Below are 16,302 nucleotides of genomic sequence, written 5' to 3'. Positions count from 1 at the left end.
GGTATATGCTGATTTGATCCTGCCATTGCATTTAGCAGGTTGTTATGCAGATTTGATTGTGTAGTTGCTTTACAGTGTCAATGGTCTATGTACTTAAGTCTGTTTTTGTGGTGGCTGATAACAGTCTTTCATTTCTATGTTTAACACTCCTTCAAGGACCTCTTGGTAAGGCAGGTCTGGTGGCAAATTCCTTCAGCATTTGCTCTTCTGAAAAATATTTTATTTTCCCTTCACGCATGAAGCTTGTTTGGCTGAATATAAAATTCTTGGTTGGGATTTTTTTTTCTTTGAGAATGCTGAATATAGGCACCAAACTCTTCTGGCTTGTAGGGTTCCTGCTGAAAGGTCCACTGTTATCCCGATGGGGTTCCCTTTGTAGGTGACCTGCTTCTTCTCTTTAGTTGCCTTTAAAAATTTTTTATTTCTTGTTGACCTTGGAGAATCTGATGATTGTATGTCTTAAAGTTTGTCATCTTGTATACTATTTCACAGGGGTACTCCAGACTTCCTGAATTTGAATGTTGACTTCTCTAGAAAGGTTGGAGAATTTTTCGTGGGTAGTATCTTCAAATATGTTTTCCAAGTTGCTTGCTCTTTCTCCTCTGTTTCAGGGATGCCAATGAGTTGTAAGTTTGGTTTCTTTACATCATCTCATATTTCTCAGGGGTTTTGTTTAATCTTTCTAATTATTTTTTCTTTATTTTCATCTGACTGAGTTGATTAAAGAACAGTCTTTGAGCTCTGAGATTCTTTCCTCAGCTTGGTCTGTTTTGCTGTTAATACTTCTGATTGTATTATGAAATTCTTGTAGTGAGTTTTTCAGCTCTATCAGATGAGTTTGCTTCCTTCTTAAGAACATGCCAGTGGTGATGGGGTGATGAGGACTATGTGCACGTGTGCCAGCAAAGCAATGGGGGAAGGCTGGGGGCAAGTGCATGCCAGCAAAGTTGTGGGGAGAGGCTGTAGGTGGAAGAATGTTGGCAGAGGCCCATCTGCCGAAGTTCTCCAATGGTTAGGCAGGGTTTGCTGGCAAAGGAGCTATGGTGGTGACCCCTGGGAAGAGCCCCAGATGGGCATCTAAGGCTGTGCTCCAAGTGGACACAGCCATGCAGGGACACTGGGAGAGACTGGCAGATGGGGGACACTCAGATCAGACTGGCCCTGTCCCATGGGCAAGACTGCTCTGCTCTGTCCAGGTCCAATAGCCAACCAAGGCCAAAGCCCCATAAAAGAGGATAGCAAGCCTTGGGGTATGTGCATCATAGCCACTCTGGTGCCAACCCTCTGGGCTCTGCACAGGCTGGAATCCTGTCCCTGCCACTTATCCAAGCGGCTCTCCCTATCAGCTCAAATATCCATGGAGGTTGTGAGATCTCCCGCATGTAAGATTCCAGAGACCCCTGCTAAGAGTGGGCCACTCCTCACCTATTTAACTCACCCCTTCCCCAGGATCTGCTCGGGGTCAGGAAGAGTCCTGGTGCTTGGCATCCCTGTGAAGGCTTCCCAGCTTCCTCCTACTTCAGTACCGGTCTGTGTACTCCTTCCATACACTCTTAATGCCTTCCTTCTGAAGATCCTCTCAGAGTGTACCAGTCTTCTTAATGGTCTGGTCTGTCAGTAGGAAATGCTCTTCCTGGCTATGTCTACTCAGCCATCTTGGCCCTTCTCTATTGAGTTTTTTTTTTTTTTTAACTCCATGGGAAAATTCCTTATCCTTCACAGACACTAACGTAACCCCTAACTACTGCAGATCCTGCTGCTAGATTGGATGTTCCTGATGGTCTCTTCTTTCACCACGTTGCTAGCATACAGATCATAATTACTGAGCACAAATCAATTTAAATGGCATTTAAGGAATCAGAACTTCCAAGCCTACCATGACTAACTCTCACTGTTAAACTTTTTGTATATGACCTACAAGAAAGTTGGGGACTCTTTATAGCAGCTGTTCGCAAGGTGTGGCCTCTGGGAGACCACTGAGATCCTTTCAGAGTGAGTTTGATTCAAAACTATTTTCACAATCATATTAAGATGCTATTTACTTTTTTTTTAAGTCATGTTAACACTTGCTCCGATGGCACAAGAGTAATGATGGTTGCACAGATTAAGGCAATGGCACCAAACTGTCCTAGCAGTCAATGCCATGAACTCACAGGGCATTTGAAAAAGCCATTTTCACTGAAGAATATAATTGGTGAAGCCATAAAATTAGTAATAATCCTGGCCCTTGAATATACATTTTTAAAATATTTCTGTGACAAAATGTGCATTATACATTGGTGCTGACTGAAGCACCATAAGTGCCTGTCTCAAGGAAAAGTTTCTGTGTAGTTGTGTGAGTTGTGCGCTCCATTAGCAGCTTTTTCTGCAGAATACTATTTTTTGTACAAAATACTTTTTCTGCAGAATACTATTTTTACTTGAAGAATGACTGACAAATTATAGCTATTCAGAGTTATTAATCTGGCAGACATTTTCTTGAAAATAATCCAGTGAGCCTGTCACTTTAAGAAAAGCCACAGACTGTATATTTGATGCTAATGTTAAAAATCCAAGCTTAAAAATAACAGAATTCAGAAAGATTATTTAACACTGTATGCCTGACAGTTTCCCAGCAATTTGAAGGCATTTTTATGAGTCTGATGGTGATATTCTCAAATATGATTTTTTGATAATACATAGTAAAATATGTCAACTTTGGAAAGATATGCATAATATGGTGCATCAACATATTTCAAATGACTAATGCATGTTACAAAATCCATTCGAAGCTTTAGACAAACCAATGGACTTTATGTAGCAGAGTACAAAGAGTGTACTAATATGGTTTCAGATTCTACATGGTTAACTAAACTTTAAGAATTACTCCTTATAAGTTTTAGTGCAATATCAAATAATAATCACAATTATCTGAAAAGTCTATGTGATACTCCTCTTCTTTTCCATCTATGTATCTGTTTGAGGATAGATTTTCATTCCTCAACAAAACAAAACAAAACATCACCACAACTTAAATACAGAAGCAGCTATGAGAATCCAACTGGCTTCTATTAAGGCAGACATCAAAAAGGTTTGCAAAAATGTAAAACAACGACACTTGTTTCCGCACATTTTGTTTTCAAAACTGTAGTTTTTCACAAAAATGTTACTTATATTAACATGCAATGGATTCATTGTTGTTATTTTTGAATAAGTCAACAAATGTCTTAATATTTTCATCTTTAATTTCTAATTAGGTTATTATCAAAGTAGAGATAACCAATGATTTTAAGAGTTTAAATAGGTCTGAGATCAACGTATTTGAAAACTACTGCCCTGACTTATCAGATTTTAGTCCATTGGTGTCTTGTCATCTTTTAAAAATGGATTCATGCTCGATGAATTGTTTTCAAAATATATTCATTGTTACATAGATTTCTTTTTATTTTTGGTTTATATTAAGAGTAAGCAATTCTAAGGCAGAAGGAAAGGGAGAGTCAGAGACAGAAATCACAATATTTAGGACTTAAAAGGGTAGGAAATTCTTGAAGTGATCTAGCTCAGCATAGATTAAGGGGGCACACTGAATAGCATACACACAGAAGAGACAGTTTGGAAATTAGCTTTATTTCAAGACACTTAAAAAAATCATATTCACTCCAATTTGATCCTGTAATCTAACAGCTACTAAAAAAACTAAGAAGGATTATTAAGGAATCACAAACTTACCTATACAATCTCCATTTGCATCCTGCTTATAACCCATGTTGCATTCACATCGGTAGCTTGAGACAGTAGGTATACAGCGTCCATTTAAACAAAGGTTAGCATGATGCTTACAGATATCTATTGTCTGGTTCAGAATTGCTATGGAAAATTAAAGCACAATTATATTTAATCATTACAACATGCATTACTTTTCTGAATTGATTTTTAAAGGACATTTAATAGTAAATTAATTATGTGTATATCATAAGCTCATGTTATTTTCTATTTTATTAAATTTTTTTTTTTTTTTTTTTTGAGACGGAGTCTCACTCTGTCGCCCGGGCTGGAGTGCAGTGGCCGGATCTCAGCTCACTGCAAGCTCCACCTCCCGGGTTCACACCATTCTCCTGCCTCAGCCTCCCGAGTAGCTGGGACTACAGGCGCCCACTACCTCGCCCGGCTAGTTTTTTGTATTTTTTAGTAGAGACAGGGTTTCACAGTGTAAGCAGGATGGTCTCGATCTCCTGACCTCGTGATCCGCCCGTCTCGGCCTCCCAAAGTGCTGGGATTACAGGCTTGAGCCACCACGCCCGGCCTATTTTATTAAAATTTTAATGTGGAGAATCTAAAAAATATTACTGAGATACATGCTTGCAACTTGTATTTGTTAAGTTACAGATCTGAAAATACTGCCCATAAGGATGTCTTTTTATAATTACAGGTATGTTCTACCCTATATTTGAGTGCTTTCCATTTCTCCTTTGTAACTCTGCTGAACATTCAGACATAGCAAATTGGCAATATGCCAAAAAGAATAAACATAACACTGCAGGACATCCTTAAATATTATTAGCAAGGGAGTGCTTTTAAAAAGAACGAAGTTAAATGTCAAGTACACAAATGCCAACTCTGGTCTGAAGCCCACGGTTTTGAATTTCTTAAGCAATTTCACAAAAAAGGGTGAGGAAAGGAAAGATATGTACATTACAATATTTGGATCGGCACAGAGCAAGACATTCAGTTTATCTCAGTTGAGAAATGGTTCTGGAAAATAAGTTAAGGGGTGCATGAACAGGGCAGCTTTAAATAGCCAAATGAAATTTACTGGAACCAAAGACATGCTTTTTGGTGGTGTCAACTGGATTGGACTATTACTGGGCTCTGTATTTTCAAAGACCTGGGTCACACATTCTTTTCTCTAATTTAACAGAAAGTTTACAGAACAGAAAAGTAATATTTTCCTATTACATTTTCCCAAATTTAGGATTACTACGTATCGGACCCTGAAATAGGTTTCCCTCTGTCTCTCTCTCTCTCACACACACACAAACACAGACACATACGTGCAAGTATGTCCACACAACCCTTCTGAAAGATTAAAATTATGTTAGATATTATAATATCACTTGAGGCAGCAAACTAAAGAGTCCACAGGAAAACTGACCACTTACTTAGTCCAGTGATGATAGGTCCCTGTCCCCCGGCCCCCACGCCGGCTCCCCCAACGCCAGGAGAAAAGCCATTGCCTCCAGGGATGGGGATGAAGCCTGTCCCTCCTGGGCCGTAGCCATTGCCATTGCCACTTGGGGCAAAGCCATTTCCCCCAGTGCCTCCAGGTCTGGAACCAGCACTCCCTGGAATCCCTCCCATTGGAAGGCCATCCATGCAAAGTCTGCGATATTCCTCTAGAAGAAAAGAAACTTGAAGTTAAGCACAGGTGAATGTCTTTCTGCATAACAAAAGCAAATATATTTGAGCTCTGGATGAAAGATCAGGAGGTTTAAAAACTGAATTGAAATACTAACATTCAAAATAATTTAAAAAACAACGCTTGGACAAAAATAAGTTAAACAGCTTTCAGGTATCTGTCTGATGTTACTCTATTAGGTATTATCAAAACTGATCCTAAATAACAATGCCATCTCATTCCCCACAAAAACACTCAAGTCATATTGAAAACACACAAAGGAAGACAAATATGACTTGACTTCAAGAAAAAGAGCAAAATATATACATATACATTTTTGAGACAGGGTCTCACTCTGTCACATAGGCTGGAGTGCAGTGACATGATCATGGATGGCTGTAGCCTCGACTGCCCAAGCTCATGTGATTCTTCCACCTCAGCCCCGCAAGTATCTGGGATTACAGGCATGCACCACCATGCCCGGCTAATTTTTGTATGTTTTGTAGAGATGGGATTTCGCCATGTTGCCCACGCTGGTCTTGAACTTATGGACTCAAGCGATCCACCTGCCTTGGACTCCCAGAGCGCAAAATACATTACTGTTACTAATTTTCCTAACAGTGTCTGTGCCGAGGAGACTGACAGCCAGCCACGTACCAGAACCTCTGACAGGACAGGCTTCAGGAATGGTTCCAATGCCCCAGCAGCGGCCAGGCTCACAGCAGCACTGCATTTTCGTCATTCTCCCCGGGAGCTCTTGTGCACAGCGACCATTCACCAGGCCCGAGAAACACATGCCTGTTCTCTGATCTGTGCATGTAAAAATAAAACAGAAGATATGGCAGAATTACCTCAGGTTCTTACAACAATCACTGCACATGAGATGAATGTAGGTGAAGTGACTCATACTACTTAATCTCTATTATCTATTCCTTTCTTCACTCTCTTAATTTCTGTCCATTTATTCCTTCCTTTGCTCATTTGGCCAGCAAACATTGATTGAGCCAGGGACAGAACAATGAAAGAGGTGGAGCAGATTGGAGGACAGACCACAGTAAGAGCTAAAGTCGGGCAATTCTGAAGCTTGAAGGAAAGCAACCACCCAGTCCCAATCCTCAGCCTGGAGATGCGCACTGTCTTATGTCACTGTGATTTTGTGGTTGTCTGTAATGCAGCAATATCTGACTGATTATTTTATAAAAGTTGATCAGAAGCAACATGAAACAGTGACATTTGAGAAGGCAGCTGACTAAAATGAGGGCATGAGCCATAGAAGTATCTGAGGAAAGAGCAGCTTCTGAGGAAGAAGAGAATGTGCTTCATGCGTGTGAAGAACGATGGGCCACTAAGACTAGGGAACAGCATGCGGAAAGGAAAGTGCAAGAGCATGAGCTCAGAGAGACAGCAGAGGCTATCACGGATGGTCCTATAGGCCATTAGGAAAGGACCTTGGGATTTCATCTGGATTTCGAGTGGAGGGTTTGGAGATTTCCTGGATGGTTACAATGAGAGAAGACAATGGTTTACATTTTCAAGATCTCTTTGGCTGCTATGAGAACTGACTGTAGTGAGAGCACAGAGAACAGTAAGGAAGACACGCAAGACGTTCAGGTGAGAGATGATGGTGGCTTTGATGAGGGTGGCAGCAGTGGAGATGATGAGGCTGAGCAGAGGGCAGATATGTTTTGAAGGTACAGCCAATAGGAACTTGCTTGGGTGTGAGGTATGGAAGAAAAAGAGTCTTAGTCATTTCCTAAGTTTTTGACTTACACAGCTGACATGGGGATGGCAAGGGAAGAAACAGGATTAGAGAACACAAGACAAGGCTCCTCTTTAAAACATGTTACATTTGGAATGTTAAATAAATGAGCCTGGAATGAAGAAGCATAGTCACGCTGAACATACATATCTGTGAATTGTCAGTGTATATATGTCATTCTAAGCCAGAGCTGGAAGAGACAGTTTCAAGAACTAGGGAAAACTGATTGTGCCAAACTCGGTATTGAGAGGCAAAATAAGGTGACCATTCAGAGGTACGCAGTTTGGCAGGGCTGTTATGGTAAAGAGTCTGTGCATTATCCAGTAGGATTTGATGTAAGGAAGTGACATGATCAAATATGACTATAATAGAGATCACTCTGACAGCAGGATACACAATGGATCAAAATGATCAGATAAAGCCTAGAAGACAGGTTTGATGATTGCAAAAGGCTGCATAAAATGCAAAGTTGCATAAATTATCAATATCATCTGTAAACTCTACAGGTTTTAACTGAAACTGCCTTTATAGTAACCAATGGAAAAAAATGTTAGCTTAATTAACAACATACTATTCAACCCTATCAAGATGCTTTCAAAGTTGTTTTGTCTATGGTCACAAGAAGAAAGATGTATCACAGCAATCAGGATCTGCATATCGATAATGAAGATGAAACTGTTAACTGCTTATAATTCCATTAACAGGTAAAGTTAAAATTTTTAGCACTGGATACAGAGTCTAAAGTAAGCATATTATGTCCTCTAATGGCCCATATATAGCATGCCTCAGGTTGCTTTTAAACTATCATAAAATAATTGAATTACCTTTAATATACTCTGTATAAGAATCGAACAGTTCCTTCTAATTCTCCCCCAAAGTCCCAGTATGACCCAAAACCGAGCACTAAATGTGATGTATGCACACATACTTAAAGGCACTGCAGAAATTTCAAAAACTTGAGTTGGATTTGGACAGGCTGTCATTAGGAATAATTTCACAGCTAAGTTTCTATTCCTAAGAATAATCAAAGGAAACAGTTTTTGGAATATTCATTTTATGAACCCAAAGTATCATATACTACCTCCTCAAGACCAGGATGTAAATTAAGATAAGAAAGTTCCAAACTCTTAACAATAACCACTAACATTATAAAACACAATCAGTCCTACAAGTTAGGATGAATATATTTACCTCTTCAAGGCTTCTACAAGAAGGAGGTTGTAATATAGAATTTGAAAACAAAACAAAACAAAACCCTAGCCTTGAGTCAAGAGTCCTAGTTTTACATTCAAATATTATTAATTGTTTGATTTTCAACCATATTTAACTCTTCTTCTGTACAGAACATGGTTGGTGGGAGAATGAAATAAAACAACATATGTTCTGTTTCTTGCGGCTTTCATGGTGAATTAGCTACTCTGAATGTTCCTCTCAATTAAAATATCCTGGATAAAACGTGAAAAAATACTGAAAAATATATCATCCCGCTCACATGGAATGAAGGATAAAACAGAGTCCCCAAATGAGGTGAAATGAGAATCTTAGGAGGTATCTGAACAACTAACTGCACCTTTAGGCTACTTTTAAATTCTGGAAATGGTGAATTTCAACTCTGATAGTTTCACAGGGCCCAGGGCATAAGACATAAAAAGCCCAGATTCCACTCTTCCCTAATACATAACAGAAAAAACTCCCTCGTAAGGTAGGGTTCCAAAGAGCCATATCCTTAGTTTATGGATATAGTATACAGATAAGGTAATGGAGGCAACTAAGAAACTTGCCTGTCTCTACCTTGATGCTGTGTGGAGGAAAAAGAAAGATCTCTCCTAAGAATCAGTAACCACAAGGTCTTCCTCACATCAATAGCTTTGATGGCTCAATTCATAGTAGGTTTTTTGGTCTGCAGAACTTCAAAGGAAGAATATAACGTAAAGAGGTTCTCAGTTAGAGATACTCCAAGCAACTCACAAAAGCCAACACAATTGGAGGACTTAATATTAATGAAAAGTCTCAAAAAATTCTCATCAAGTTCCAAGAAAAAAAGAGCTGCTAACAGGAAAATACACTATAACATAAAGAAACAAAAACTAGTTAAGTAACTAGCATATTTTTGATATTGAAACGGTCAGACCAATTCTGACAGTTATTATTTTAAATTATTAACAATTAAATATTAATTAATAACAATTATATTTAATAGGTTTAAAGCAATTCAAGTCCGAAGATACGAACAAGAGGAAAAGGTCCATAAACAATGAATAGGAACAGACTTAAAAGAGCTCAAACTTCTATAAATGAAATGATATAAAGTATCTGATGAATATATTACACAAGTGTATTGCACATGGATAAAGAGAGAATTACTAAGTTGGCAGATACATACGAATATATTATTTTCAATTAGCACATAAAGACAAAGAATTTGAAATGTTAAAAAGAGGTCAAGAAATATGAAGGTGAGAATGAAAAGCTAATTAGATGTACACCTGTGTACATCTGATATGCTTTGTCTGTATCCCCACCCAAATCTCATCTTGAATTCCCACATGTTGTGGGAGGGACCTGGTGGGAGGTAACTGAATCATGGGGGCAGGTCTTTCCTGTGCTGTTCTTGTGATAGTGAATAAGTCTCAAGAGATCTGATGGTTTTAAAAACGGGAGTTTCCCTGCACAAGCTCTTCTCTTGTCTGCCACATGTCTCACCCATGACGTGAGTCATGCCTTTCACCCTGCATCATGATTGTGAGGCCTCCCCAGCCATGTGGGACTGTAAGTCCAATAAACCTCTTTCTTCTGTAAATTGCCTATCTCAGGTATGTCTTTATCAGCAGCATGAAAACAGACTAATACAACATCTAATAAGAGTACTAGGAAGAGTAATAAGCAGAATGGGAAAGAAGCAGTATTTGATGAATACTTAGAACTTTCTAGCAATGTTGTAAAACCTCAGATTTAAAAAGTCCAATACATTCAAAGTAGGATAAATAAAGAGAGATCCACAATTAGACATACCACTGTGAAACTGTAGAACTACAAAAGTAAAGATCTTAAAAATAGGTGGAAAAACAAGACAGATCACCTGCTAAGAAACGGTATTTTTAAAAAATCAATGGCTGACTTCTTAGCACCAATGGATGCCAGAACATGATGAAATAATATCTTAGTATACTCTGATAAAATAACTGTCAACTGAAAATTATGTACTGTGATAAATCATGTTTTCAGGGGGCAAATTATAGTCATTTTCAAGAAAACAAAACCAGAGTTTTCTACCAAGAGTTTTTTGATAAAGAAAATGTTGAAAGAGGTACTTCAGGCAAAAGAAAAAAGATCCCAATGGAAGGATTGAGATATAGGAAGAAATGATGAGCAAAAAATATTAAATTTGTAAATAATTTTTTATGGGTAAATATAAATAAGTACTAACATATTAAACAATAATGATTAAGTTGTCACATATAGGGAATGGCAATATACTAGATTTTAAAAAGTTGTGAAGGGAAGATCAAAGTTTAATCACTTAAATATTCTTTTATTGTTTATATATAGGTAAACATGTAGATTAATTTTAGACTTTAGTTTAAATATGCATCTTAAAACAGCTAGGATAGCCACTGAAGCCACAGAAATAAAGTATATAACTTCTTAACAAATAGGAGAAAGAGAATCGAGTTCATGGCAGCAGGTCGGGGGGATCCTGAATAAATCTAAAAGAAACCAAGAAAGGAGAAAATATACAAAAAAAAAAGCAAGATAAATAGGAAGCACAAGGACTATGGTAAAAATAAAAACAAATATATCAGTACTATAATAAATACACATGGATTTAAATCTCAGTTGAAAAGGCAAAGATTTAACCAAAAAATAGATACAGACTGTTTAAAAGAAATGCATTTAAAACATAAGGAAGAGGAAAGATTGAGAGGAAAAATACATAGTAGGTATATACTTACTGCTTCTGATACCACTCACAAAATGTGATACAAAATAAACCCAAAGAAAATAGTTAGAAATAGACCAAGAATAAAGAAAAAATTAGAGTCAATACATAATTTTAAAATGGTTCAATTCACCAGGAAAATATGACAGATACTTTTAAACATTTATCACCTATAGCACAGCATCAGGCTATGTAAAATAAAAATTTACAAGACTACATGGAGAAACTGAGAAATCTACCTTCACAGTGGAAAATTTACATGACTTTTTCGGTAATAGATATAGTAGACAAAATTCTGTAGGTACAAAGAAAAATTGAATAGTACAATTAAGTTTGATCTAATGGATATATCTACAATCTAGCATCCATCAGTTGGAGAATACCCATCTTTTTCGAGTCCATAGGGAAGATTTATAAAAATAAAGCATTTGCTAAACCATGAAGCAAATACCGCACCAGAATATTTCCAAGAATTGGTATCAACTGGTAATATTCTTGGACCACAATGTATGAAATGAAGTTGGAAATCAATAACAAAATAAACAAGAAAACATCCTATAGTTCTAAACAACTCATGGACCAAATACAGTCTCACATTGAAAATAAGGTAATATGTATAAAAATGCTGATATGCTTTGGTTGTGTCCCCACCCAAATCTCAACTTGAATTGTATCTCCCAGAATTCCCACATGTTGTGGGAGGGACCCAGAGAGAGGTAATTGAATAATGGGGGCTGGTCTTTCTCATGCTATTCTCATGAGAGTGACTAAGTCTCACAAGATCTGATGGGTTTATCAGGGGTTTCTGCTTTTGCTTCTTCCTCATTTTCTCTTGCGACTGCCATGTAAGAAGTGCCTTTTGCCTCCTGCCCTGATTCTGAGGCCTTCCCAGCCATGTGGAACTGTAAGTCCAATTAAACCTCTTTTTCTTCCCAGTCTCTGGTATGTCTTTCTCAGCAGCAAGACAACAGACTAATACAAATGTCAAGCACAATGTTGCAAGTACTTATCAGGAATCCATCCTATACCAGTCCTGAGACTTTGTGAGTATGCAATGATCTTGAGAGGGGTTCACAAATACATATTTACATTGAACATTACAACGTGAGTAATACTTTGCAGTTTATTGGCACTACCATGATTCACATTTACGAATATGCCACTGTAGCTAATAAACTCCAAATTCATTTACAATTATTACTAAATACCCAAGAACATTTTCATTATGTATGCTCTCACAAATACTAAATTATCATAATGTGGGGATCTGAAGTACATTTTTTTATGTTAAAGAGAGGTCTTTAAATCAAAAAAAATCACAACTGGCCGGGCACAGTGGCTCACACCTGTAATCCCAGCATTTTGGGAGACCGAGGTGGGCGGATCACGAGGTCAGGAGATAGAGATCATCCTGGCCAACATGGCGAAACTCTGTCACTATTAAAATACAAAAAATAAGCCTACCATGTTGGCACGTTGCTGTAGTCCCAGCTACATGGGAGGCTGAGGCAGGGTAATCACTTGAACCCAGGAGGTGGAGGTTGCAGTGAGCTAAGATCACGCCACTGCGCTCCAGCCTGGCGACAGAGCAAGTATCCATCTCAAATAATAATAATAATAATAATAATAATAATAATAATAACCATTGTTCTACACAGTTTGGAAACTGCTAGTCAGTCCTATAATATATGTACTGAAGGAAACTAAGCCATAGGTGAGAGGATGAAGAGGCAGCAACAGAGGATTGCAAAGTAAATTGTAACTTTTTTTCATAAATTCCACAATTAGCCTTTTCTAGTAACAACAAGGAGGCAAGCAACCTACTTCTCATTCCTTCAGCCAAAACCTACCAGGATGAGAAACATACTGGTGTGGCGTCTCATAGTTAAGGTCTCCAAAAAGGCATATTACAAAGCAAATCAGAGCCTAGGAATTACCCCTTTCCTTTGTATGAGATTTCATGGCCCTTAGAAAGCACTGTATTAAAAACTGTATCATGTGGAAGAATATGAGAAATAAAAAAGTCACCTGATAGAAATAAGAGTTGTCCAGGCACACTATCCCTTGAAACAGGGAATCATTAGGGGCAAAGGCAGATGAAAAGCTGTAAAAACAAAATTCTTCTAATGCTTGCTATATGTTTAACTTGCTATATGTTTAACATCTAATGCTTGCTATATGTTTAACTGTAGAACTGATGTGTCCTAAGTAACGAAAACAAGTCTATTCCTCTAATCATTTTCTATCGCCCTTACTACATTTCCTGAACAAGGCTTATAAGGAGTCATATTTACAGTCGCACTGAGAAAAAGGAAGTAATTCATCTCCTCTGATTAAAATATAAATCTATCTTGAAATGTAATAAAGGTACACTTATCAGAGTTTGTTTTATGGCTTGACATTTAGTGTAAACTTGATTTAAGAGAACTAATGGTTAATTATACAATGTGATGAAAACTTGGCAAAAATTGGGGATTGTACCTTGAAATAAATGTCTCCTGTGGAATGAGGTTTGCTCATTAAAAAATGAAGGGTTCAGCCAGAAAACACCAATGAGGTAAGACCAGGTCAGAAAAATAGTGATAGACAGTAGGTGTTCGGTAAATAGCAGCCACTGTCTCATGCTTTGTCTCCTGAGACTGGATGCCTGCACCCAGCCCTTTGATGGTCTGGTTCCAGCCTGGGTTCCCCTTGATTGATTCTGCGGATTCTTACTATTCCGAAAATACTTTCATGTTTACATTGTTCAAGAGTAACTACAGAACTCAGAGTAATGAAAAGGAACCACTGTGTATCCCAGGTTTATTTCTTCCTTTAAAATAGTGAATGACATGCTTCTTCCCAACTGTAAGGAAAACTTCTCTTTCTAAGACACTTACTCCTTTCTTAATTAAAACTAATATCCTCGTTCCCACCAATAGCTTTTATATAATTCTGAAGCTAAAACTAAAGCACTATTTAGTATACTCTTTCATTTCTGGTTCCCCCTTTAGTCAAATAATTTTAGGAATTTTGGGTTCTCCAGGTGTTTTGTTTCAAATGCACACACGCATGTGGAATCAACACCTAGCATTACATAAAGTGCTGCGTAATACATAAATAATTGTGTACCTTGCTCTTTTCTTGAAAAATGAAAAAAAAAAATACACTGGTCATCACTTCTGCCTCAAACTTCTTATATTAGTATTACATTTTTTCACATTATGTTTTCAGGGTTTTTTTTGTTTTTTGTTTTTTTGTTTTTTTGAGACGGAGTCTCACTCTGTCACCCAGGCTGGAGTGCAGTGGTGCGACCTCCACTCACTGTAAGCTCCGCCTCCCGGGTTCACGTCATTCTCCCGCCTCAGCCTCCCGTGTAGCTGGGACCATAGGCGCCCGCCACCACGCCCGGCTGGATCCACCTGCCTCAGCCTCCCAAAGTGCTGGGATTACAGACATGAGCCACCGTGCCCGGCCAGGTTTTGTTTTTTCAAGAATACTCCACAGCAGTATTGTGCACTAACACGTTTGGAAGGCTTGAGGAAATGCCTTAGCATGCTGCGGCACCATCATATTACTGGAAGAATTTCTAAATGCTTAATCCCATTTTCTGAACCTAACTGGCACTTTTGGGTCTTGTGCTTAGGGTCCTTTCTCACTATGTGTACACAATAGCAGCAGACACATTATCCTGCACACAGAAGTTGCTCACTGCTCTTTGCCAATGCGTTATTTATTGCTGGCTGCCAGCCATTCTTCTGTGCCTATATAACAATGTGGAAATTAGGTATTAATCATTCCTTGGACATGACCATGACAGTTACTTCCAAAATTACTTAAGGCTCATTAAGTATTACTATTTAAAATGCTTTTCAGAGAAATATTATTAGGCACGTTTTAACTCCTTTTTTTGGGGGAACTGGCATATATTAGTGCTCTATGCTAAAAAAAGTTCTTTCCTGGATATTTAAAAAGATGATTAAACACACTAGATAGATAAACAAAATCAGAAATTTGACTTTTATATTTATTATACAATGAAAGCGGAAAATTATCGTGTCTTATAATTAAATTGCCCAGTTAAACTCTCCTGCCAAGTGAAACTGTTTTCCGGCACACAAAAGAAACAGGATCAAGTTTATTGATGCTTTATCATGTGGTATACATTCAGAATGTCTGTGTTAACTAGAATAAGGAATTAAGGCAACATTCAGCAAATGTTACTTTCAGCACATGTGAGCTCTCAGAATAAAGCTGCAGATAACACACAGTTTAGTATAAAAAAAGCTCTAAGTCATCCAACTCTTTATCATTAGCATACATGTGGTTAGAAAATAAATAGCGTGGGAATATCTCCAACATATGTAATTCAACCAAATAAATTCAATCTGAGAAAATACAGACTCCGAATTTTAAAAATCAAAGATCTCATTCACATTAAAATGTTAGATTAATTTTTTCTCATGTATGGAAAACACATACATATTCTAAATATAGCACAGTTATTCAAAACATTTTTAAGCTGCTTACTTAATTATAACACTGGTTTTGTAATTCTGGAGAGCCATTCTCCATTCCCTAGAGACGCCCCCTTTGTTCCTAATGTTCAGGATGTTGATAGTGAAATGAATGGGACTTCTGGTTAGCGCAGGACTTAGCTTTCCGAACCTCAAGTTAGCTCTTGCCTTATGAGCATCCAGGACCGTATTCAGTGGCACATCATGTCCAAAGAGATGCCAAAGGCTGCAAGGCTGCATAATCAACATGAAGTTCTTACATCAATATCATCTCATTCATTCATTGGTTTTTTCTGTTCATTCAGAAAATATTTACTGAGCACAAACTTTTATGCAAGATGCTTATTACATAAAGCCCAGGGTCCATGAAGCTGCATAAGACAGGGCCTAACACAGCCCACAGTCTAGCCAGTGAGTAACGCACAAGTACCTGTGACAATGCAGTAAACCCTAAAATGAAGCAAATGGAAACATATTATGGGTGGGGCTGATTAATTTTGCCCAAGAAGAAAATGCAGGTTAAGTGAAACGGCTATAAGGAAAAGCGATACTGGCCAGAGGTCATGGCTCATGCCTTTAATTCCAGCACTTTGGGAGGCCGAGGCAGGTGGATTACTTGAGGTTAGGAGTTCGAGACCAGCCTGGCTCACATGGGAAAACCCTGTCTCTACTAAAAATACAAAAATTAGCCGGCGTAGTGGTGAATGCCTGTAAAACCAGTTACTCAGGAGGC

The 16,302-nt window shown here is 38.0% G+C and overlaps 1 protein-coding gene across 1 annotated transcript in view; it reads right to left on the bottom strand.

Moving 5' to 3' along the window:
* The window catches only part of FBN2 (fibrillin 2), a 275,257-nt gene that overhangs the window by 127,864 nt on the left and 131,091 nt on the right, over positions 1-16,302 (bottom strand). The window contains exons 9-11 of the mRNA XM_010359875.2: positions 6,032-6,184; positions 5,139-5,372; positions 3,709-3,846 (exon numbers count right to left, since the gene is read on the bottom strand). Of these exons, the coding sequence (XP_010358177.1) occupies positions 3,709-3,846; positions 5,139-5,372; positions 6,032-6,184 (525 nt within the window). The remainder of the gene's footprint in view (positions 1-3,708; positions 3,847-5,138; positions 5,373-6,031; positions 6,185-16,302) is intronic.

This window comes from Rhinopithecus roxellana, chromosome 3 (genome assembly GCF_007565055.1).
Source record: "Rhinopithecus roxellana isolate Shanxi Qingling chromosome 3, ASM756505v1, whole genome shotgun sequence".
Taxonomy (NCBI): Eukaryota; Metazoa; Chordata; class Mammalia; order Primates; family Cercopithecidae; genus Rhinopithecus; species Rhinopithecus roxellana.
Note: the sequence above shows the minus strand (reverse complement) of the source record. Positions and strands in the feature narration are given on the sequence as shown.